Here is a 25,981-nt window from a genome sequence, read left to right as displayed (position 1 = left end):
GAAGAGGAAGCGGAAGCAGGAGGACAGGGATTAATGGATATCAGAAAACCATGAAGGCAGCCACTTCCAGCAGGGTGGAAGTGCCTCGATGTCAGAGTGAGTAGAAGTGAGAATTTGAGGCCTGACAAGGTTATGCACTCAAAAGTTCTCTGAGGACCTTTCTACCATTTCAGTAGCAAAGTAGGATAGAAGCCAGAGTTAGCAGGTTTAATCTGAATCATAGTGGATGACACTGCTCTTCTAAGACTATATGTAAATGGAAAAGGAGAGAAAAATGAAGTTAGATTCCTTCTTCAACCTCGTACCAAAAAAGTTCCAGATGGGGCTAAGGGTTAGGAAAAAAGTGATAAGCCTTAGGACAAAGAAGGCCTTTTGAAACGTGATGGCAGTGTCATGAATTAAAAACACAGAATGTGGGGCAGGCCCAATGGCGCAGCAGTTAAGTTCACACATTCCACTTCTCAGCGGCCCGGGTTCGCCAGTTCGGATCCTGGGTGCAGACATGGCACTGCTTGGCAAAAGCCATGCTGTGGTAGGCATGCCATGTATAAAGTAGAGGAAGATGGGCGTGGATGTTAGCTCAGGGCCAGTCTTCCTCAGCAAAAAGAGGAGGATTGGCAGATATTAGCTCAGGGTTAATCTTCCTCAAAAAAAGAAAAACAACAGAATGTTTGTACAGTTAAAGCTAAAACTTCTGTGTATCAAAACACAATGTAAGTAAAATTATGAGAGAGGAAAAACCAGGAAGGGTGGAATAAGTGGTTGGCAAATTGTATGAGTAACAAAAATTCATGTCTTTAACACCTTAAGAGTGTTTACAAAGCAATAAGAAAAATAGAGACACCCTAACTTTTTTTTAACAGGCTGAAGAACATGAAAAAACAATTTTAACATTACTGTAACTTAAAAACTGGAAATGAAGTCAATGAGACACCATTTCCATGACCATAAAATTAACAGTGATAAAAAATTAAGTGAGACCGTGCAGTGTTGATAAGGGTAAAGGAATAAGCATTCAAAAGCTGCTGATGGGAATATAAAAAGGTGGAATTTTCCCAGAGTGGAATTTAGCAGCAATTGTAAGAGCCATAAAGAGCCAGCCCTGATAGCCTAGTGGTTAAAATTTGGCACACTCTGCTCCAGCAGCCTGCGTTCGATTCCCAGGCGCAGAACCACGCCATTTGTCTTCAGTAGCTATGCTGTGGTGGTGGCTCACATAGAAGAGCCAGAAGAATTTGCAACTATACACAACTATGTACTGGAGCTTTTTGGGGGGAGGGGAAGAAAGAAAAAGGAGGAAGATTGGCCACAGATGTTAGCTTAGGGTGAATCTTCCCCAGCAAAAACAAACAAACAAAAAAACAAAAGCCTTAAAGATGGGCATGTCCTTTGACTCATGCATTTCTGGGTATTTAACCTAAGCAAATAATTAAGGATTACTGACAGAATTTCAGTGTCATTTGTAGTAGAAGAAATTTAGATGTAACTTAAATGTCCACAGAACTCTGTCTGCCTAGAAGAATGGGACGTCTTTTTCTAATTCACACAGAAGCATTTTTTGTTCCTCTTTTCATGTTCTGGAGATGCTTCCAGAGCTGAGGGGAATTGCCTTTTTCTGCTTAGACGTGGCATATGGCCTAGCAACCACCCAGGTACAATACGAGGTCCAGAAAGTGAAGGCATTGAGGTCTTGAACACCTACAGCTTGAGATGGTAAAGAGATTTTAGTTCTTCTTAATTTGTACTAAGTATATATGAACTTTTTCTGTTCTTAACTCATTCATTTATTCAATAAATGAATGGTTTTTGGCACCAAAGCACTGTGTTAGGCAGTGTGGTTACATTGGTAGATAAGTAAGACACGGTCCCTGCCTTCATGGAGAGATGGATATGGAAACAAGTAATTACACGTCTGACATATTGCAAAATGGTGGTAAATGATTAAACAGTTACCAGAAGAATAAACTGAGGAAAGCTTATGCAAAGGCCTTAAGGCATGAGAAGTTTCCAGGAGTTGGAGGGATGCTGGTATAGATGGAGTGTGATAGCAACTATAATAATAATAAATGTTAGTTCTTACTGTGTCCTAGGCATCGTCTCTCCTTCATAGTGTTCGGTCCTTTAATTTTCACAATAACCCTATGCAGTAAATATTAGTTCCTAAGTCACAAAAAATTTATGTAACTTGCCCAGGTAACTTAGTAAGTAGGTGATGCCAGAATTCCTATCCAGGAGGTGTGACTTCAGAACTTAGTTCTCAACCACAGTGCCACTCAGCTTCCCAATGAGTGTAAAGACCAAGGAGGAGAGCTGCCAGGCTGAGGCTGGGGAGTTAGGCAGGGCCTATGCCATGGAGGCCTTGTAAACCGCATGAAAGATTTTGGACGTTATCCTGAGGGAAACGGGAAGCATTTGGAAGATTCTAAGTAAAAATACGTGGGTGCTTCTTGGCAGCGGGACTTACACTCACGTCCATGTTTGTAATTTATTAAAAAATGACTCCGATGGTGCAAGGAGAATAATGGAGTAGAGAAGAGCAAGTGTGGATGGATATTCCAGAGAGGAGGTTTCTACTTAACTGTATTTCCTGAATGTGCCCGCTATCAAGAAGAATCTGAGTATTGATCTCTATTGCAAATGACAGAAATCCTAACTCAAACTGGCCTAAAGAAATTATTGAATCATATGACTGAGAAGTCCCAGGGTAATGTTCGCATCAGGCGTGACCGGATTCAGAATTGAAATAGGAGACATTGGAATTCAGTTTCTCTTTTTCTGTTGAGTTGGATTTGTTCTCTTTGTGTTGACTTCATGCTTTGGTCATACATTCACTTAGCACATGTGCAACTGGAAAAAACTTTTTTAGGAAGTCCTTTAAAAGTCCTGAGATCACTGTGAGTAGATAGGCTTAAACCATGTGCCCGCCCTGATCCAATCCCCACGCCCAACAGAATGAGATGACGTTATTGGTTTACACTTAGGTGAGTTTGGGTTGAAGCCACACTGAGACCACATGGACCAATAGGGAAGAAGGGGAGATTCCCCAAAAGACTAAAGGAGATTTGGATATTGGCAGACAACAGATGTGTTCCACACATATCCATTTTTATTATATTTTAGAAAACAAACTTTCATCATTGTGCTCATCACTTATTTGCTTATTATATTTAGTTGTGCAGAATTTTAAAGTTTTTGCCTATTTAAACATACTCATTTTGTCTCTAGATTCTCAGTTTCTTGAACAGATCCTCTCTGTTAATTCTTTATGTAGTAACTAGAATACTGTTCTAAGTTTTTTTGTGTATTGTATTTGTACAGTTAACTCTTATTCCTCTGAAAATTTTCTGGATTGTGGAAGAAAGTTCTCTATGTTGATAAATTTGGTTGTCCCTTCTTTATTGCTTGGCACCTAGCATTTGTATGTTGCTTTCCAGTTAAAGAATCTTTTCCCATATATCCTTGAATTTAATTATTATAATAACTCTGTGAGGTAGGTATTTTTACTCCAATTTTATAGTGGCAGACTAGGAACCTGAAACTAGATTTTCTGCTAAGTTCAATACTCTTTCAACTCTGTTACAGCTGCTTTTCCTTACATTCATTCATTCACCCCTATAATACACATTTATGGCAAGCCAGATCAACACAAAAAATATAGAAGATGCAAGTAAACAATATAAAATAGCAAAAGGGGACATAAATACAGTGAAAGAGAAAATTTTAAAACATTGTAAATAAATACTATATACAAATATGCCAGTAAATTTTAAAAATTAGAAAAGAAGATATATTTGTATAAAAATTTAAATTTCTAAAATGACTGCTAGTACTTGAACAACCTGACCAAACTAATTATAACCATGAAAGAAATTAAGCAGTCCAACAGAGGCCAGCCCTGTGGCCGAGTGGTTGAGTTCGTGTGCTCCGCTTCAGCAGCCCAGGGTTTTGCTGGTTGGGTTCCTGCTCATGGACCTAGCACCACTCATCAGGCCGTGCTGAGGTGGCATCCTGCATAGCAGAGCCAGAAGGACCTACAACTAGAATATACAACTATTTACTGGGGGGGTTTGGGGAGAAGAAGAAGAAAAGAAAAAGATTGGCAACAGAAGTTATCTCAGGTGCCAGTCTTTATTAAAAAAATGGTTAAGATGGCAAATATTAAAAAAACCAGTCCAACATGTATCTAGTAATGCTCTAGGCCCAGAGGGTTTTAATGGATCAATTTTACTAAACTTTGAAGAAACAGATAAATCCTTTGCTATGAAAGTATTTCTGTGTACAGAAAAAATGGGGGCTCCTCACTCATTTTATGTGGTTAGTTTAGCATCACTTTAAAGATGCTAACAAGATAAGTCCTACCATCACTGGAATTGATCAGCATACACCTGCACGGAGAGGGGACAGGAAGGCCATGGGGGGGTGGGGTGCGGCATTGTGAGTCAGACAGGGTTGGAGAATTTGCGTAGTTTTCTTTGTGATGTCTGTGTTTACAGTGAGAAATATTCAGATAGTATTTTTGAATTACAAGTTTTCATTTTGTGGAGTTTGGTAGGCTTTGCCATTTCATAAAAACAAGATTTGTACTTCATAGCATTTTCCTAGACATTTTAAAGTATTTTGTTTATGGATTTTAGTTCTCATAATTTGAGGGTATGAATCTGCTTAATCAACAAATTGTCTCTTTTCTCCTAATTTCAAGAGTGTATGAATTCAACTCAACAATTTCATGAGACAAGTTTTGTATAAAAACACAGAAATCACAACTTATTCTAATTTATGATACATTTACCAGCTTATCAATATTGACTGAAACTAATCACCTTTATAAATAACAGGAGGACTGGGCTCAAATGAAATATAAGTGGTTCAATTTTATTTTATTTATTTATTTATTTATTTATTTTTTATTTTGAGGAAGATTAGCCCTGAGCTAACTGCTGCCAATCCTCCTCTTTTTGCTAAGGAGGACTGGCCCTGAGCTAACATCCATGCCCATCTTCCTCTACTTTATATGTGTGACGCCTACCACAGCGTGGCATGCCATGCGGTGCCGTGTCTGCACCTGGGATCCAAACCGGCGAGCCCCAGCAGCCGAAGCGGAACATGTACACTTAACCGCTGCGCCATGAGGCTGGCCCCTAAGTGGTTCAATTTTAAAGGGCACTTTTAAAAATATTTTTACTTAGAAAAATATTTTTTTCTCAATCTTTGTTGCAATCTATATCTTGCATCAGTTCCTTTTTATAGGTATTTGATTATATGATAGTACCAGGAATTCTCTTTGTTAAACTGGGAGCTTGAAGTATATCCATTTATTTATGTGGTTGTCATGAAAAAGAGAAATCATAAATATAGAGATTTTTTTCAAAAATCAGCAGATGAAGGCTATCGTAATTATTTGAGTGCTTCTTCCAGATTCATCAAAAAAGATCCGTTTAGTAAAATTACAACTAAAGAAAAGACTTTAAGAAGAAAAACATGACTGTGTGCTGGTCAGTTACAATGAGGTGTGTTAAAGTACTCTGCTTGTTTGCAGATCGGCCGCCTCCAGGATCTGGTAAGGAAGAGAGAACAGGGTCTTGGCTCTGCAGAAGGACTCATTGCTAGTCTTCAGGACTCGCAGGAAAGACTTCAGAATGAGCTTGACTTGACTAAAGGCCGGCTGAAGGACACCAAGGATGCTCTATTAAATGCTGAGGTAATTTCATAATCCTGCTATAATCAAGGTAAAAATATAAGTTAGTCATTTTGCTTAAAGGTTATTATAAACACCACATTGTATATAATTAGTGTATTAGTTTCCTAGGGCTTCCGTAACAAAATACGACAAACTAGCTGGCATAAAACACCGGGAATTTATTTCCTCACAGTTTTGAAGGCTGAAAGTCTAAAATCAAGGTGTTGTCAGGGCCATTCTGCCTCTTAAACCTCTGAGGAGCCTTCCTTGCCTTTTCCAGCCCATGGTAGCCCCAGGCATTCCTTGGCTTGTGGCAGCATGACTTCACTGTCTTCCCCTGTCTTTACATGGCCTCCTCCCTGTGTCCTCACATCTTATAAGGACACCAGTCATGTTGGATTAAGGGCTCACCCTACTCCAACGTGACCTCACCTTAAATAATCACAGCTGCTCTGAGCCTATTTCCAGGCAAGGTCTCGTTCTGAGGCACTAGGGGGTCAGGACTGCCACATATATTTTGGGGGACACAGTTCAACCCATAAAAACTAGCATACACAATTCTTTTACTGGGAAGAGCTGGACCTCTCATGTATGGCAACTAAGCGGTTCTCTGAGACCACAAATTTCAGAAAGGCTCTGTGTTTCTCTTTCCACTCCCATGGAGCAGAGCAAATATTTACACTACCTTAGCAGAGAAAAGAATCCATAAAACCAGGGGTTCTTTCAGAGAGGTGATTTAGAAAGTGGACTGTGAAGTCAGATGGGTTGGTGTGAATTCTGGATCCACGACCTAGTGTGTAACTTTTTATTCTAAGCCTCCACTTCCTCATGTGAACAATGCAGGAGGGGTGGGAGATAATGACACACTTCACACCACAATTGTAACAATTCAGTGAGATAAAACATTTCAGCATGGTGCTAGCAAAATAAACACTTAGTATATGTTGCCTTTTATTTAATATTATTTTAGTCTGTATTTTTTGAGCTTAGAATTGGTAACATTTCAAAAGCATGTAATTAAGGACACTTTACTGGAGGTGTACCTGGTGTGTATGGTCCATATTTAATTCCACTTTTATTTTATATAAGACACAATTATATTCTCTCTATATGTATACTTTTAATACTAATTATATTCTGTTGTTAAATTCTGTGACAAAATAAACAGATTATTTCCTTTTCTTTGAGTCTTCTTTTCCTTCTCTGTACCTGTCTCTAGTTGCTATGTGATATGACAATGTTAAGATGTAACAAGGGATAGGTTGGAATTTAGTGCTGGTATAATACACAACATGATATATATAATCTATGTGATGCCAAACATATCGACTATAACCTCAGTGTTAGCACTGTGGCATGAAGCTGAAGTGTATGGCCAAACTGCATTAAGAGGTGTTTTTTCCATTGTCCAAAATAACAGGAAAATGATATTGTCAAGGTGGAAAAATAGATTTAAAAATAAACAGTGGAAATGTTTCTAACGAATGTGGGTAGAATATAAGTGGTTTTGAGATGGTGCCTAGAGGCTGTGTGTCCCTTTCCTTGGTGCATGCCCACCTCCTGCCATCAGGTGTCTTATCCGGGTTGCTTCCCCCTACCCCACCCCCAGCCTGGCACTGAGAATTAGGCTTGTGGATTCAGTTTCATTTCTTTAAGGTCCTTGCTCGTATTTACATTGTTCTGTCAAATAGCAGAACATAATAAATATTTCAAGGGCCGGCCCAGTGGCACAGCAGTTAAGTGCACACGTTCCGTTTCGACGGCCCAGGGTTTGCTGGTTCAGATCCCAGGTGCAGACGTGGCACCGCTTGGCAAGCCATGCTGTGGTAGGCGTCCCACGTATAAAGTAGAGGAACATGGGCATGGATGTTAGCTCAGGGCCAGTCTTCCTCAGCAAAAAGAAGAGGATTGGCAGCAGTTAGCTCGGGATTGATCTTCCTAAAAAAAAAAAAAATTTCAAGCAAAACCTTATCAACTATTCATTTTCTGTTCTCCTGGACAGTTTTGATTGAGAAAGTATCGGTGCTACGTCACGGTTTACCACAACTTTGTGTAAGCTCCTTAAGAGCAAGTGTTTTCTTTACCTCTTTTCCTGCCCCAATAATGTCTAGTAAAGTGCTTGACATTCAGTAAAAGAAATGCTTTTTAAGTAATTCTACTGCATTTAACGTTGCCTTGGGTGGAACATAGTTCCTAGAGCTGAATACTTAGAGAAAAGGACAGTTGGCTAAGATGGTTGAATTCAGTTTTCAGTGCTTACTGTCTAATAGCCGGGTCAACGATGTAGAATGGCAATTTCAGCATTGACTTCTTCCTTCCCACTAACCTGGATAACACCCCTCAGCAACTGCTACGACACATGCTGCTAGCAAGTGGGTGATCCAGAAAGGGTCACCGTGGTAACACAAAGATGGACCATGAGCTGTTCCTCTTCTCTTGTAGCCGCAGAGCATCTACGCTGCCGGCGGGGACCAATGGTTGTCATTGCTATCCAAACAGGTCACCACCAGCCCCAGGCTCCAGAGAGCCACTTGATTTATGCCAATTTACAGGGATTTCATATATATCATATCATAGTACTATAACGATAAACATAAGGAGCACTAATTTGAAGTTACATAATAAAAATAGACTAATTTTCTCATAATTATTTCAGTCATGTCAGTGGGGTACAGTTATATTCTTAAGCGCTGAATAAATAGCATACTTTTAAACATGAAGATGAATGAGATTGAATATCATATCTGTCTATGTAATGTGTGTACCTGTCAAGATAATTGATGATAATCAATCTATTGTTAGATACCCATGACATGGAAGGTTTAGTTAAGATGACTAATTATACTGACTTCAAACTATATTTTATTAAGGCTTATAATTTTACAAATTATTTTAAATAGTTTAGACAAAGACATTTAAAATATAAAACATGTTCCAGGCATTTTATTGTCAGAAAATTTCGAGCAATGGTCGTTCACAGCACTATTAATTATGGTGCTGTAAGAATTTCAAAGTCATGGTGCAAGAACTCTTATTTGAAACAACGAGAGTGACTGCTTTTGGTGATTAGTCTTCATTGAAAAGTTTCTGTTCTTCAGGGTGAGCTAGAACAAGAAAGGCAACAGTATGAAGAAACACTTACTGCCATGAAGGAAGAGGAGAAGCTCAGAGTGGACAAGATGGCCCACGACTTAGAAATAAAATGGACTGAAAATCTTAGGTACATTTTTTACTCTGTAATGTCATCTTACCAATACAGATGTGCAGAATATGTTTTTCTGTTATATGGCTTATATTGTCTTATTATTAAAGCAGAGTAGCAGCATTTTTAATGAATTTTTCCTGTGATTAGATACAGAGAAACTGAAATTCTTTTATTCTGCTTGAATATAGATTTACTTTTTTCTGATTTCATTTTCTTAAATATAAAATAGGCGAAGCACTAACCTGAAGTTAGAAGACTTAGTTGTTCTGGTACCTATTCTGCCATTGATAAGTTGATAAATCAATGATCTTGGGTTAGTTACCAATTTACCTTATAATCCTTAACTATAAAATAATCTACTCTTACTCTGAGTCACAGAGTTTTGAGGAGGATTAGTTAAATGCTTAGGAAACCTGCCTAATGACAGGGATTTGTTCTGAAAAATGCATTGTTGGGCAATTTCGTCATTGTGCAAACATCATAGAGTGTCCTTACACAAACCTACATGGTCTAGCCTACTACACACCTAGGCCATATGGTACTTATGGGACCACCGTCATTTATGTGGCCCGTCGTTGACCAAAACATGGTTATGCAGTGCATGATGGTACTGCAATTACTGAGAGGAGTAATTCTCTTTACAAAGTAAATGCATTTGTTTTATTTTAGACAGGAGTGTTCTAAACTTCGTGAGGAGTTAAGGCTTCAACATGAAGAGGATAAGAAGTCAGCAATGTCTCAACTTTTGCAGTTAAAAGAGCGAGAGAAAAATGCAGCCAGGGATTCATGGCAGAAGAAAGTGGAAGATCTCTTAAACCAGGTAATTACTAGTCTGTACTTGATTAAGGTTTGTTTTCCTTGACATTCTCTAGCTAGGGAAATCTCATAAAACATTGTACGTTAATTCACTGTATTTAGTTATTTTTCATAGGGCAAACTTAAAATTTTTTAAGTGTGTAAAAGCAAGGAGACATATTTATAAACTTAGGAAACTGTGCTAAATAATTGTTAAATATGCAGTCCTAGATACTGAGAAGAATTTACAGTTTTTTGGTTTAATATTTGAACTGAACACATTAGAGAGTTTAAGTGGAAATGGTACCTATCTTTTGGAAGTATGAAATCTTTTTTCACACCATTAGATACCATTTGGGCAACGGAAGGTAAAAGTTATCATATGTACCGTGATTGCCCAAAACCACCTACCAGAAGTGAGCAGTTTAACTTCTTTTTCACCAATAGGATGTTGCGTGCTATGCTTCAAAATGGCGTAAGTGAAAGGTGGTGGTCTTCCTCATCTGTCTTCTTTGTCATGCTTCCTTATTTCCAGAGCATTTATAACTATAATTAAAAGAATTTTCACCCATTTACACAACTTCTAAATTTATGAATTCTTAGCATTCTCCTGCAGAGCCACTAATTAAATGGGACTTACTGTATGAGTCACCAGTTGACAAGCAAGTGCAGAGCTTGGATAAGAAGCAGCTTGGTAATTTAGTGCTAGAAATCCACTATTATCTTTCTATTTTTGATCATAATGAATTTCAAAATAAACAGGATAGGCTCCTTGTAAGACAATTTGTTACATAGATACATCGATGTAGTGTCGTTTAAGAGTACTCGGGGCCTGCCAATTTGTGTCTGGTGTTTCATAATCATTTATAATGTTACTCTGAAAGGGGAATATACATACATGTATATATATGAGTTTTTGTGAATAAATTTGAAACCTTTGAAACTCTGACAAAAATAAGAACAAGGAAACAGTGCCAGCCATGTTAGCATTGCTTATGAGTTGCCTTCTGTACCTACTTAGGAACCTAGAAGGACAGACTTTACTGGCTAGAGTGGTGCTACTCCACTATGAAGTTCTGTGCTTAGGAAGGTTTAATCAGTTCATTTATATGATAAAAATGAAAATCATCCCTAAAAGTCTGCCGTGTTTTTCAATGAGAAAGTATTGAACATAGACGATTTTTAGCTGGATTCGGCACTGGAAAGGGAGCCCCCACCTCTTCTCCCACCTGTTTTCTATTAAATTATTTTATTCATTATTCATTTAATCTCTCTTGTCAGATTTCATCCATGCTTCTCTGATATTCTTTCTTTCTCTTTGGATGTCTATTCTGCACTGTTCATTCCTCAGAGGACATAATACTTTACGTCTTGTGTTTCTCTGTATTATAAAATAATGTATTACCTATTGGCTCCAATTTTTGCCAGCTTTTTAGTCAGTTTTCAAAGCAGTTTAACTATAAATATTAAGATTACCAGGAATTAATTGCCTCCAAAGGTAAAACTATTCTATGATGCTCCGTGCCATCAGGCCATTTCCAAAATCACAGTATCTTCCTTTCTCCCCGCATCTAAGGTGTACAGGCATACACATTACCGTAGATAATGTCAAATAACGGCTGCACTCCTAGATGATCTGTGCCTGAGGAAAGTTACGAAAACTAAACAAAGGATTCCACCTTAAAGTGAAAGTGGGTCTTATGTTAGCAAGGTTTCACTCTTTCCAGGCATGTGAGATGACAAAAAGTTACAGCAGGACCAACAGACTTTCTAATGGAACTTTGTTAGGGACACAGCGCACCTCCTTCTTGGCCCTTCGGATGGACTCCTGGAGCCTGTGCTCTGACGCCCACTCCGCCACCTCCACTTGCCTGACTCCTGCTAAGCCCTGTTCCTCGTGGCCTTCCCCCGACAGCCCTGACCCTACAGCATTTCACTGTCCTCGCTGCTACTGGCCTCACTCATCCCCTGACCCCCAGCACTGCCCACACTGCTCCACACTGGGAAAACAGACCTGGCTTGGAGTTTGTGATATTAAAGGAGTAAGAGTGGGGAATAGAATTGAAACAACCAGGGCTTAGGCAGAAGCATATATTATGAAAAGTATCATAGGACCTGTGTTTTCACATATTTTAACTATTTCTGAGTGAACTGACACAAGTCTCCTTCTGTGCCGTAGCTTACCTGTATTTCATCCTACTTAGAGCAAAAACTGAATAGAATTTGCCTTTCATGTGAATTTAAACTCTTGAGAGTTCAATTTGATTTAAACTAACCCTCATGGCTACCTATCAAAAAATGGGCATAGAAAAGCTTAAGAATTTCACTTTTCTTGAATCAGATGTTGTTTACTTTCGAAATTTTCCAAAAGCTACTATTTTCATTCTCAGCTCCAATCAGAGTCTGATTTCTTTTGGTTTTTAGTTTCACTATTTTAGTTTTCTTTTAATATCTCATTGTGCTCTTTTTTCTTTCCAGTGATTACACTTTAGTCCAAGACTTCTGAGCTAATGGAATTCCTTTACAGCAAAAGAGCTACTGTCTTATTCTTCAACTCTGTCTAAAGAAAAGTGGTCATATAGAATCCTCTGTGATCATATTTTTTATCTGTGATCCTAAAATGCCACCATATATTCCTTTACTTCACCTTTTTCAAGGCAGATTTTATTTTGGGTCCAATATGACTTCATATTCCAATGCCCTCGTTCAGAGCAGCAGACTGAGAAATTTAGGAGACACACAGATCAGACATAGAACTGTGGAATTTACCTAGTTTGGGTCTGACTCTCCATTTTGAACTCTGAAGCCCTGAGGTCATTTAACTGGTTATAGCCATTTGTGTATAGACACAATTTTTACCCTCCACAGATTTATAATCTAATAGGAGGAAGATTTGTATACAGATACCTACAATAAAAGTCACTGCAGTAAGCGACTTTATAAACGGTCTGGACCGTTTGCGCCGTGGAGCAATGGTGGCTGGGAGTGACTCCTGCCAGCGCACGGTCGCTGCTTGTTGTGTGCATGTCTTCCCAGCTGCATGTTCGGGACATCATGTTGGTGGCTTGCAGTCATCCATGGTGGGAGTGTTGACACCACAGATATCAGCAAATGCTACACACCAGGCCTTTCTTTTTTGGAGAGCTGGTACACATTCACCAGCATATCACTGGTAGGAGTATGGGGTGGAGAAAGAGCGATATAGCCAATGTGATTGGGAACAATTTCATTGAGGAGGTCAGCTCTAGCATGACTCTTGGACAGGGTGAAGGATGAACACTAATATTTTTATTCACTCAACAAACATTTTGTTGAATACTCTTACCTCCAAGGCACTGTGAGGAATTCAGAAAAACAAGAGGTGGAGACAGTTGGGGAGAGAGGTCATTATGCAAAACTTTGACTTACAGGCTTAGGAGTTCAAAGTGTACTGATTAAACTGAGACTCTGTCAAAGGTTTATGGACGGGAATAACATGCTGACAATTTTATTTTAGGAAGCTTAGTATGGCTGTAATATTGAAGTGACAATGAAATAGAGACGTCTCAATATAGATATCTAAATTAAAGGGTAGAAACAGAACTCTTGAATACACATCACACCACACACCCCTCCATCACCCCTCAACCTAAGCCAGACTGCTCATCCTAGACACTGCTGTCTGCTCACTGCTCAGCCATCTCTGACTCCTGTCTCTCTGCACAGCCAGTGCATCAGCATCTCCTACTGCCCTCCCTTCAGAGCACATCCAGGATCTGCTCATTTCTCACCACTTCCTCTGCTACCCCCCTAGTCCAAGCCACTTGCAGTTCTCTCCTGCACTGCAGCTGGAACCTCCATGTGCTCTCCCTGCTTCTGTTCTTGCCCACCTGCAATTTATTATCCAACCAGCCAAAGTGATGCTCTTCAGTGTGAAGTCGAATTATGTTACTCTCCTGCTTCAAACCCTCCTGTGGCTTCCTATAACCTTTAGAGTACAATCCACACTCTTACTATGGCCTGCAGTAGCCTCATGATTTGCCCTCGGGCTGCATTGCCGACATAATCTTCTGCCACTCTCTGCCTTTCTTTTTCACAGTCATACTGGACTATTGGAGTTCTTGGAACACACATCCCAAGCTTAATCCATCTCAGGGCCTTTGCATCTGCCAGTCCCTCCCCATGGAACCCACTTTCCTCAGATCTGCATGGCTTGTTTCTTCACTTTGTTCAATTCTCTGCTCAAATCTTAACTTTTCAAGAAGATCTTCCTGGACCACTTTCTCTAAAATAGCACCTTCCATCACTCTCTGTCCCCTTATTCTGCTTTGTGTTTCTTTAAAACCTTGTTACCACATGGTATCGCATTGATTCTTTTCCCTATTAGAATGTGGTTCCTTGAGAGCTGGATATTTATCTGTGGTGTTGACTCTCTAGCAGCTTAAACGATGCCTTGCATATAGTAAGCACTCAATAGTTGTTGAATAGAGTGAACAAAAACTGAGCACAACAGCCAAAGAGGAAGTTGTCAAATATATGAAGTACAAATAAGTCCACCCACTTAGGACCTAAATTAAGTTTGTTTCACTGAGAATACAAGAGAAACCATAAAGGAACAAATCGTGTAATTTGATGGACTGCTTTGGTAAAGGAGAAGGAAATGTTAAAGTTGCCTCAGGATTTAAAGCCAGGATAATGAAAAGAAGATCATCATCTGAGACAGGGAAGTAACAATGAGCTACTTAATTGAGGGGGGTGGGATGGTAAGTTTGGTTTTAATGTGTTGATTTTGCAATCACAAGATATTTTAGAAATTTTCACACTCAGTAGGAAAGAGCAATGTCATGAGTAAGAAATAGAACATTAAAAGAAATCCTGTTGATCAAGAGCAGCTGAAAAGCCAGTTTCTTAAGGCTGTAGTGGATGCTTTCTGATTTCTAGACCAGTCTGTCTCCTGTGGTAGCTGCTAGCTACGTATGACTATTGAGCACTTGAAATGAGGTTCATCCAAATTGAGATGTCAGAGTCAGCTATACACAGGTTTCAAAAACTTAGTACAAAAAAGAATATGGAATGTCTCACTAGTATTTTTTATATAATTATATGTTGAGATGATAATGTTTTGGATATATTGTATTAAATATATGACTAAAAATAATTTTGCTTTTTCATTTATTTTATTTTTTTATTGAGTTTATGATAGTTTATAATCTTGTGAAAGTTCATTTGTACATTATTATTTGTCAGTCATGTTGTAGGTGCACCACTTCACCCTTTGTGCCCACCCCCCACCCCACCTTTCCCCTGGTAGCCACTATCTGTTCTCTTTGTCCACATGTTTAAATTCCTCATATGAGTGGAGTCATACAGAGATTGTCCTTCTCTATCTGGCTTATTTCACTTAACATAATTCCCTCAGGGTCCCTCCATGTTGTGAATGGGACAATTTTATTCATTTTTATGGCTGAGTAATATTCCATTGTATATATATACCATATCTTCATTATCCAGTCATCAGTTGATGGGCACTTAGGTTGCTTCCATGTCTTGGCTATTGTAAATAATACTGCAATGAACATAGGGGTGCATGGGACTTTTGGAATTGCTGACTTCAAGTTCTTTGGATAGATACCCAGTAGTGGGATGGCTGGGTCATATGGTATTTCTATTTTTAATTTTTTGAGAAATCTCCATACTGTTTTCCATTGTGGCTGCACCAGTTTGCACTCCCACCAGCAGTGTGTGAGGGATCCTTTTTCTCCACAACCTCTCCAACACTAGTTACTTTTTGTTTTGGTTGTTTTTGCCATTCTAATGGGTGTAAGGTGATATCTTAGTGTGGTTTTGATTTGCATTTCCCTGATGATCAGTCATGATGAACATCTTTTCATGTGCCTATCAGCCATCCGTATGTCTTCTTTGGAGAAATGTCTGTTCATGTCTCCTGCACATTTTTTGATCAGGTTGTTTGATTTTTTGTTGTTGACTTGTGTGAGTTCTTTATATATTATGGAGATTAACCCTTTGTCAGATATATGACTTGCAGTTATTTTTTCCTAATTAGTGGGTTGTTTTTTTGTTTCAATCCTGTTTTCCCTTGCCTTGAAGAAGCTCTTTAGTTTGATGAGGTCCCATTTGTTTATTCTTTCTGTTGTTTCCCTTGTCTGAGAAGACATGGTGTCCAGAAAGATCCTTTTAATACTGATGTCAAAGAGTGTACTGCCTACATTTTCCTCTAGAAGCTTTATGGTTTCAGGTCGTGCCTTGAGGTCTTTGATCCATTTTGAGTTTATTTTGGTGAATGGTGAAAAAGAATGGTCAATTTTCATTCTTTTACATGTGGCTTTCCAGTTTTCCCAGCACCATTTGTTGAAAAGACTTTCTTTTCTCCATTGTATGCCCTCAGCTCCTTTGTTGAAGATAAGCTGTCCATAGATGTGTGGTTTTATTTCTGGGCTTTCAATTCTGTTCCATTGATCTGTGCATCTGTTTTTGTACCAGTACCATGCTGTTTTGATTACTGTAGCTTTGTAGTATGTTTTGAAGTCAGGGATTGTGATGCCTCCTGTTTTGTTCTTTTTCCTCAGGATTGCTTTAGCAATTTGGGCTCCTTTGTTGCCCCATATGAATTTTAGGATTCTTTGTTCTATTTCTGTAAAGAATGTCATTGGGATTCTGATTGGGATGGCGTTGAATCTGTAGATTGCTTTAGGTGGAATGGACATTTTAACTATGTTTATTCTTCCAATCCATGTACATGGAATGTCTTTCCATCTCTTTATGTCCTCATCCATTTCTTTCAGGAAAGCCATGTAGTTTTCATTGTACAGGCCCTTCACTTCCTTAGTTAAATTCACCCGGAGGTATTTTATTCTTTTTGTTGCAATTGTGAATGGTATTGTGTTCTTGAGTTCTTTTTCTGTTAGTTTGTTATTAGAGTATAGAAATGCTACTGATTTATGTAAGTTGATTTTATACCCTGCAACTTTGCTGTAGTTGTTGATTATTTCTAAAAGTTTTCCAATGGATTCTTTGGGGTTTTCTATATGTAAGATCATGTCATCTGGAAACAGCGAGAGTTTCACTTCTTCCCTCCCTATTTGGATTCCTTTTATTCCTTTCTCTTGCCTGATTGCTCTGGCCAAAACCTCCAGTACTATGTTGAATAAGAGTGGTGATAGAGGGCATCCTTGTCTCGTTCCTATTTTCAGGGGGATGGTGCTCAGTTTTTGCCCATTGAGTATGATGTGGGCTGTGGGTTTGTCATATATGGCCTTTATTATGTTGAGGTAATTTCCTTCTATCCCCATTTTGTTCAGAGTTTTTATCATAAATGGCTGTTGGATCTTGTCAAATGCCTTCTCTGCATCTATTGAGATGATCATGTGGTTTTCATTCCTCAGTTTGTTGATGTGGTGTATCACGTTGATTGATTTGAAGATGTTGAACCATTCCTGAGTCCCTGGTGTGAATCCCACTTGATCATGATCTGTGATCCTTTCGATGTATTGCTGAATTCGAGTTTCCAAAATTTTGTTGAGAATTTTTGCATCTATGTTCATCAGCAATATTGGTCTGTAGTTCTCCTTTTTTGTGCTGTCCTTATCAAGCTTTGGTATCAGTGTGATGTTGGCCTCATAGAATGTGTTAGGAAGTGTTCCATCTTCCCTAATTTTTTGGAATAGCTTGAAAAGTATAGGTATTAAATCCTCTTTGAAAGTTTGGTAGAATTCCCCAGGAAAGCTGTCTGGTCCTGGGGTTGTATTCTTTGGGATGCTTTTGATTACTGTTTCAATCTCCTTCCTTGTGATTGGTCTGTTCAGATTGTCTGCTTCTTCTTGACTTAGCTTTGAGAGATTGTAGGAGTCCAAGAATTTATCCATTTCCTCTAGGTTATCCATTCTGTTGGCATATAGTTTTTCATAGTATTCTCTTAGAATCTGTTGTATTTCTGCAGTCTGTTGTTATTTCTCCTCTTTCATTTCTGATTTTGTTTATTTGAGCTTTCTCCCTTTTTTTCTTTGTAAGTCTGGCTAGGGGTTTGTCAATTTTATTTATCTTCTCAAAGAACCAGCTCTTTGTTTCATTGATCCTTTCTACTGCCTTTTTTGTTCCAATAGCATTTATTTCTGCTCTGATTTTTATTATTTCTCTCCTTCTGCTGACTTTGGGCTTTGTTTGTTCTTCTTTCTCTAATTCAGTTAGGTGTAATTTGAGGTTGCTTATTTGGGATTTTTCTTGTTTGTTAATGTGTGCTTGTATTGCGATGAATTTCCCTCTTAATATAGCTTTTGCTGTATCCCATATGAGTTGGTATGGCATGTTATCATTTTCATTTATTTCCAGGTATTTTTTTATTTCTTCTTTAATTTCTTCAATGATCCATTGCTTGTTCAGTAGTGTGTTGTTTAGTCTCCACATCTTTGTGCCTTTCTCAGCTTTTTTCTTGTAATTAATTTCTAGCCTTATAGCACTATGATCTGAGAAGATGCTTGTTATTATTTCAATTTTTTTAAATTTATAGATGCTTGCCTTGTTTCCTAACATATGGTCTATCCTTGAGAATGTTCCATGTGCACTTGAGAAGAATGTGTATTCTGTTTTTGGATGGAGTGTTCTATATATGTCTATTAAGTCCAGCTGTTTTAGCTTTTCATTTAATTCCACCATTTCCTTGTTGGTTTTCTGTCTGGATGATCTGTCCAATGATGTGAGTGGGGTGTTGAGGTCCCCTACTATTATTGTGTTATTTTTGATATCTTCTTTTAGGTTTGTTAATAGTTGCTTTATGAACTTTGGTGCTCCTGTGTTGGGTGCATAGATATTTATAAGTGTTATATCTTCTTGACGTAGTGTTCCTTTGATCATTATATAGTGACCCTCTATGTCTCTCCTTACCTGCCTTATCTTGAAATCTACTTTGTCTGATATAAGTATTGTGACACCTGCTTTCTTTTGTTTGCCATTAGCTTGGATTATCATCTTCCACCCCTTCACTCTGAGCCTGTGTTTGTTGTTGGAGCTGAGGTGTGTTTCCTAGAGGCAACAGATTGTTGGATCTTGCTCTTTAATTCGTTTTGCCACTCTGTGTCTTTTTACTGGAGAGTTCAATCCATTTACATTGAGGGTGATTATTGATGAATGAGGGCTTAATGCTGTCATTCTGTCGCTCGTTTTCCAGTTTTCCTGCATTACCTTTGTTTCTTGTCCTGTGTGTTTTGGCCTACCCATTGACATCTGCAGTTTCTTATTTCCTCACTTATTTTTTGTGTCTCTGTTCTGTTTTTAAGGTTAGTGGCTACCCTGAAGTTTGTATTCAGAATCTCGTGTATAACATAGTCCATTTTCTGGTGGCCTCTTATTTCCTTCAGTCCCTTTCGTCCTTCCCTCCTAAATTATTGTCATCTCTTATTCCAACTTGTGTTGTGAGTTTGTGGTTAAAGTGATAAGATTGTCTTTGTTTTTGGTGTTCTCCTTCCCTTTATCCTAATGCTATAGTTGTATATTTGCTATCCTATTCTGATTCTATCTATTTGTCTCCTTACTCTGTGTTTTGTGACCCCTTTCTCCCTTTTTTTCTTTTTTCAGGTATGAGGGCCTTCTTGAGGATTTCTTGTAGTGGGGGTCTCATGGCTACGAAGTCCCTTAGCTTTTGTTTGTCTGGGAAAGATTTAATTTCTCCCTCATATCTCAAGGATATTTTTGCTGGATAGAGTATTCTTGGCTGAAGATTGTTATCTTTTAAAGTTTTGAATATGTCATTCCAATCTCTCCTAGCTTGTAAAGTTTCTGCAGAGAAATCTGCTGAAAGTCTGATAGGGTTTCCTTTGGAGGTGATTTTCTTCTGCTTTGCTGCCCTGAATGTTCTTTCTTTGTCATTCACTTTTGCCAGTTTTACTACTATATGCCTTGCAGTAGGTCTTTTTATATTGACATATCTAGGAGACCTGAAAGCTTCCTCCACACATTTTCTCTCTCATTCTCTAGAATTGGGAAGTTCTCTGCTGTTATTCCTTTGAGCACACTTTCTGCTCCATTCTCCTTTTCGTCACCCTCAGGGATTGCAATTATTCTTATATTGCATTTCCTCATTGAATTGGCTGTTTCTCAGAGATTTTCTTCATTCCTTTTTATTATTAATTCTCTTTTTTCCTCTGTCTGGAGCCATTCAACCTTTCTATCTTCAATTATGCTGATTTGCTCCTCTATGGCATCCACAAAGGCATTCAGGTATTCCGTATTATGTTTTATTTCTTCCATTATATTTTTCATGTCTAGTATTTCTGATTGATTCTTCTTTATAGTTTCAGTCTCTTTTGTGAAGTAACTCCAGAACTCATTGACTTTTTCTCTATATTTTCCTTTACCTCATTGAGTTTTTTGACTATAGCTATTCTGAATTCATTGTCATTTAGTTTACTTATTTCTGAGTCCTCAGGGAATAATTCTGGGTGCTTATTTTCCCTCTGGTCTGGAGTTTTTATGAATTGTTTGATGGCAGAAGAATGGGTTTTGTGCATAGTGCTATTATTCAGTTGCAGTTAAAGCCTGTTGCCACTAGATGGGGGTCAAGAGCTGCATATTCTGAGCCCTGGCCTTCAGCGGAGATGGTCAGCACAGTGCGTGTTGGGGGAGGGAGGGGTACTTTCCCTTGTGCGCAGACCTGGTTTCCTGATCAGCTCTTGCTATCTGCTCTCCTGGGGTCTTGGCTTGCTGAGGTCACCCCATGCGAATGCTTTCCCACGTTAGAGGGCTTCCATCCGGGCTGCACGGCCATGGGAGTGCTGGGTGATCCTGCAGATGTGCAGCCCCTCCCCCACTCCTCCCCTCTTGGAGCCTCCCGCGGCAGTGATCCCAGTCTTTAGGGGAGGGAGCGAAGATCTCTCTTACCCCATTCCAGCTCCTCCGAGGGGGGCTCCAGCCTCTCTGCCTTCCATTGTTTGGCTGCTGTGGGTCTCTGAGGATTCCTGAGCTTTTAGGATATTTTTTGTTGGAATATGGTTGCTCCCTTTTTTGTATGTTGGAGGGGAGAGAGTCCCAGGCAAGCTCACTAGGCGGTGACACTGACATCACCTCTCCATCTTGTTTTATTAATATCTGCTTTTTCATTTTTTTAATATGGCTACTAAAAAATTTAAAATTACACATGTGGCTCTCAATTATAATTCAGTTAGACGGCACTGATCTAGACAAGTTAGATCACAAAAGTTTTGAGTAAATTTGGCATTAGAGCTCAGTACTCATTCTACTATCTCCTTCTCATCACTGTTAAATTAAGAAGTTTTATGTCAGTGAGGAAGGGATTCTTCTTTAAAAATTCTCTTTCTGCCTATTGTAAAACAATTATATTTTCATGCCATTTTAAATGAATAACAATACTACCTTTTAATGGAAGAATAGATGTGAGTGGATGCTGAGGTAAAGGGACTAGAAAGGGGCCTGCAATAATCATCACTTCCAGGCTCAGACTAAGAGCTTGACAGAAGCCCTGAGCAGTGACAGGTCAGCTAAGCTTACCCTGAAGGTTCTGAATCCTCTCCATAGAAATCAAGAGAGCAGGAAACTGTAGAGTAAACACCAGAGATCCAGCATGAACCCTGGGAAAAGAGCTGACTGGGGCAAGGAAAAGGGAAGTCAAAGGAAGAGGAAGCAGAGAAATAACTTGTGAAGAAGAGAGAAAGCCAGGTAAAACAGAGAGTGGGACTAGCAGGCAGGACTCAATTTTTCTTCCTCAGAAAATGCAGAATAGAATTAAAGTCTACCAGAAACCAGCCAATGTCCATTATTCGTGAATCTTTCTACTTTAGTTCCTGGATTCAAAGTTAGTTTGCAATATTTGCCTTGGTAAATACGGAAGTTTGTTTTTAATTTCTCTTCAGTCAAAAAAGTTAATGAAGTTATTATTTTATATTCTCTTTTATCGGATTTACGTTGATAATATTGTTCCTCTTGAGATTTTTTTCTCCTAAGATAAACAGTACTAAATTGTTTTCTGAATTAATTTGCAAATCTAAAAGTATTTCATTTTCTTTTCCCTACCAAAACCTCCCTTTTTAGAATTTCTCTGTCTAGTTCTTAAATTGGCACCTGTAGGAGAAGAGAGTGAAGAGGTGGAACTATGATATCTATACCCAGCTGTAAAAGAGATGTTTAAATACTGAGTTTTTATTAATGTTTGCTGAGCATATATCTGTGCTGCAAAATACTGTAAGGCCTGTGATGACGTGCAGAGCAACACTGTGTGCCTTCAGAGGTCCTGGGGCCCAGACACCCGAAAAACACTTAAGAACATGTAGATAGCATTGTAGTAACAAATCCACTAATCCATTCCTATTTCATAGGACAAGATACTAAAAATAATTGAAGTATTTTAGATCTGAAAGTGTTCAATGGACATATCGTTATAAAGTTATTTAAGACTGAATCTCTGAGAAAAGTGTTAAGAATGACCTAACACATTAGCTTGTTTCCACCTTAATTTCATTTATATGCCTGTTATTATGACTTTGGTTTAAATATTGAACAATTTTTCATGACTTTTTCTTCTTTTTTTTTTTTGAGGAAGATTAGCCCTGAGCTAACTACTGCCAATCCTCCTCTTTTTGCTGAGGAAGACTGGCCCTGAGCTAACATCCATGCCCATCTTCCTCTACTTTATACGTGGGTTGCCTACCACAGCATGGCTTTTGCCAAGCGGTGCTATGTCTGCACCTGGGATCTGAACCAGCAAACCCCGGGCCGCCAAGAAGCAGAACATGCGAACTTAACCACTGCGCTACTGAGCCAGCCCCTCTTCTATTTTTTGCTTTAAGAGAATTATTAAAGCTGTGACTCTTGCTTCTAAATCTTGGGTTGTTAGTTGCTTTTCTCTAGAGATCAGTATACTTGAAATTAATATTAGAAAAAGGACTACAAAATTTGCTTTAAGAAATTACAATATTATATATTAAATACTGAATTCTGGAATATTTTATTAAGCGTCAACATTTTTTACTTGAATCACAATGTAAGATTAGTTTAGATGTTGTTTCAAGGAAATTAGAAATTTAATAAATGCCATTTCTTTTGTTAGTAATGAGAATTTTTTCCTATCTGTTGACGTTTGATGACATTTGACATCTGTCAAAAACTTACTGCTTCTGATATGCCAGGCACTGTGCCAGACCAGTAATGGGTCACAGTGATCTCTACCTTCCCAATGCTTACAGTCTGGAAAGGGAGGCAGGTAGAAATAACAGTGTGACACATCAATTCATTACAACCGTGGTACACAAGCATGTGTACCATGGGGACCTGACAGAGTCTGGGAACTCGGCAGAGGCTTCTCTGAGTCTGGGATCCTTTACCTGAGACCTGGAAGAGAAGCAGGAGTCAGGCCAAGAGGAGAAGGAGAACACCATTCTGAGCAGAGGGGAAGTCAGTGCAAAGGCCCTCAGGCAGCCCCCAAACACTTTTGTTCTGGAGTGTAGCGAGCTGGGAGGCAGGGTCAGACCGGTGGAGCCTCCTTTGCCTTGATAGAGCAATGAGGAGCTACTGAAAAGTTTGAATCAGAAGTGTGAAATATTCAAATATTGTAATTTCAAAATTCTGGCTGCAGTATAGAAAATACGATAGAGTGGAATAGGTGCTATTCAGCGAATATTGCTTCCCTTTCAGCAGTCTTTCTTTGTTCAGATTAATATTTTTCTGGACAAATATTCAGTATCCTCAATAGTTCATTTCTCTGAAAGGGTACATTTCTAAGTCTTAGAATCTGGTGGCTTTGAGAGGATTTTTGCATGATATATATATTTTTTTCTAAATAACTTCTTTCTTTTTAGTTATCTAGAATTTTCTCCTTACTGCTTCTGTTATTGTGGGAGAAGTAAGGTAGAGAGTAGCAAAACCTAACTCAGTAACAAAAGTACATATTCATTTAGTCTTTAAATAAAGATTTCTTGACCATTTACTCTTTGCCAGGTACCAAATTAGGCACTTTGGATACAAAAATATGAATAAGATAGGGTTTTCATCCTCTAAAAGCTTGTAATTGAGTCACTTTCAATATTTGTATTCTGGTACATTTACAAATTGCAAACCTGTAGAAGCTTGTAATGAATACGCTGAGGCTTAGAACCATGACATTAGTCCTAAGAGCATAGTTTCTTATGTACAAAGCTCTAAATTTCTAATTAAGGGCAGCAACTTTTCTAATGATTTTCCATTTTCCTCCTCACTTATCTGAAAGTCTAATTATATTCATCCTCCAAGAATAGGAATCCAAAATACGTTCAGTAAGTGTCCGCATTGCAGCATCTGCGTGCTCTCAGTCAAAGAGGGTCTCATGAGGCCCCTTTCACTCACCTCAGAAACTAACAAGAAACTTAGGATGCTTTCATGCAAATAAACTATTATATAGGACATCAGTTTTTATCAAGATGGGTCTTGCTCATATAGAGTGCTTGCCAAAGAGTATTTCTGCATACAGATTTTTAGTTCCTCCAGTATGCTTTCAAGCAGGCACTTAGTTGGGGGATCTCATCCAGTCTTGTGCCTTAAATACCATCCATATGTCAGTGCCTTCCAGAGTTAAATCTCCAGACTTGCTGTTTTCACCCGAACTCCCAGTCGTTGGTTGGCTAATAGGCATCTCAAACTTAGCACGTCTGACTCAGAAGTATTGACTCCCAATCCCCATCCGCCATCCCATCATCCTGACTTCTTGGCAGTGCTTATTGCTCAGAGTAAAAACTGAAGTCATCCTTCATTTCCCTCTTTCCTTTATCTCTCATGTAACTGTCAATCCTGTTTATTCCACCTCCAAAGCATACCTCAGCTCCATCCGCTTCCATCTCCCCTAGTAAACACTAGTCCAGGCCACCGTTACGATAGCCGCCTATCTAGCCTCCCCAATTTCACTTTCCTTCACAACGCTCAACGTGATTTTTTATGATGTAAATCAGATCACGCCATTCCCCTTCTTAAAATTCTCTCAGGGCATCTCATTGAATTAAGGCTCTCATTCTGACTCCTTCATTGTCCTTCAAGACCTTAAGCCATCTGGCCCCTGCAGAGATGTCTCCCATCTCATTTCAGCCTCACAGACACCCCCCCCACACACACACACACACTACACACTACACACAGTCACTCCCAGCTCACTTTCGCCTCAGGTCCTTTGTGCGAGCTGACTCTTCCCCCAAGATCATCTCATTTTGTGGCTGGCTTCTTCATTGATTCAGAGTTTAAATGTCACTTCTTCCAAAAGATCTATCTGTCCTTCCCATCAGCCCAGTATAACTTCCAGTCATTTCCTATCATGCAACCTTTTCTTTATCATAATACTTATGAACTTTTCATTTTTTTTCTTGTTTGTTTTTCATATGTTTCTTTTACTATCTTATTCAACTTTCAATATCATATTTCCTGGAATTTAGTAGTACTCTAATAAATATTTTTTAAATGAAAAAATGTCTTACTTAATTTGTGTGTTAACCAGTAAGGGTATTGCGACCCAGCAGCACTAGTTGTGCCTTTCTTTTTTTTTTTGAGGAAGATTAGCCCTGAGCTAACTGCTGCCAATCCTCCTCTTTTTGCTGAGGAAGACTGGCCCTGAGCTAACATCCATGTCATAGCTAGGTCTGTGACGTAGGTCACCCCAAGGCACAGCTTAGGGACCATGCCTACTGGTTTAGATATTTCCATAGCCTGATAGAGGTATGTTGACAGAGGTAGTGACCATATGAAGTTAGATTCCACATGTTCAAGTATACTCCTGTCGTATAAAATCTAAAATCTAGAATTCCTAAGGGAAGACCTAGCAGGCCACTCTGATCTGTCATGTTGGTCTAGTTTATTGGTTAGTTTAGGAATCCTAAATAACATACGTATTTTTGTCTGATGACACCTTAAAGAGTGAGAAATAAAATCTGCTTCATAAGTAAATGCCATTTATTTTACTTTCATTTTTTATTTTATTAATTTTTTTGAGGTAACATTGGTTTATAACTATATAAATTTCAGGTGTACATCATTATGTTTCAACTTCTGTGTGGACTACATTGTGTTCACCACCAAAAGTCTCATTGCCATCGTCACTGTACACATGTGCTCTTTTATCCCTTGTGCCCTCCCCCTTACATTTCAGATCAGCTTCTAGTACTAGGACATGAGTTCTGAGAAATACAAAGAGGGAAAAAAGCTACAACTAAAAATTCCTCAGATTTTCACAAGTTTTGTGAAGTCTGGAGAAGTGAATTGTCTCATTAGTATATAAAGAATATTTTGTGTGTGAGAAAGCATAAGAAAAAAGTAAAAAATAAAATTAATATATAGAAAAGTATGAG

The 25,981-nt window shown here is 38.7% G+C and overlaps 1 protein-coding gene across 11 annotated transcripts in view; it reads left to right on the top strand.

Moving 5' to 3' along the window:
- FAM184A (family with sequence similarity 184 member A) overlaps positions 1–25,981 on the top strand; it is a 133,384-nt gene that overhangs the window by 74,429 nt on the left and 32,974 nt on the right. For all 11 annotated transcript variants that reach the window (XR_011497702.1, XR_011497701.1, XM_070496387.1 and 8 more), the window contains exons 7-9: positions 5,537–5,698; positions 8,776–8,897; positions 9,552–9,702. Coding sequence is in view for 9 of the 11 variants with exons in the window: in XM_070496387.1 (XP_070352488.1) it covers positions 5,537–5,698; positions 8,776–8,897; positions 9,552–9,702 (435 nt within the window). In the remaining 2 variants the exon portion in view is untranslated. The remainder of the gene's footprint in view (positions 1–5,536; positions 5,699–8,775; positions 8,898–9,551; positions 9,703–25,981) is intronic.

Source organism: Equus asinus, chromosome 24 (genome assembly GCF_041296235.1).
Source record: "Equus asinus isolate D_3611 breed Donkey chromosome 24, EquAss-T2T_v2, whole genome shotgun sequence".
In the NCBI taxonomy this organism is placed as follows: domain Eukaryota; kingdom Metazoa; phylum Chordata; class Mammalia; order Perissodactyla; family Equidae; genus Equus; species Equus asinus.
The sequence above is the reverse complement of the archived record's forward strand: the minus strand, read 5'-3'. Positions and strand labels throughout refer to the sequence as shown.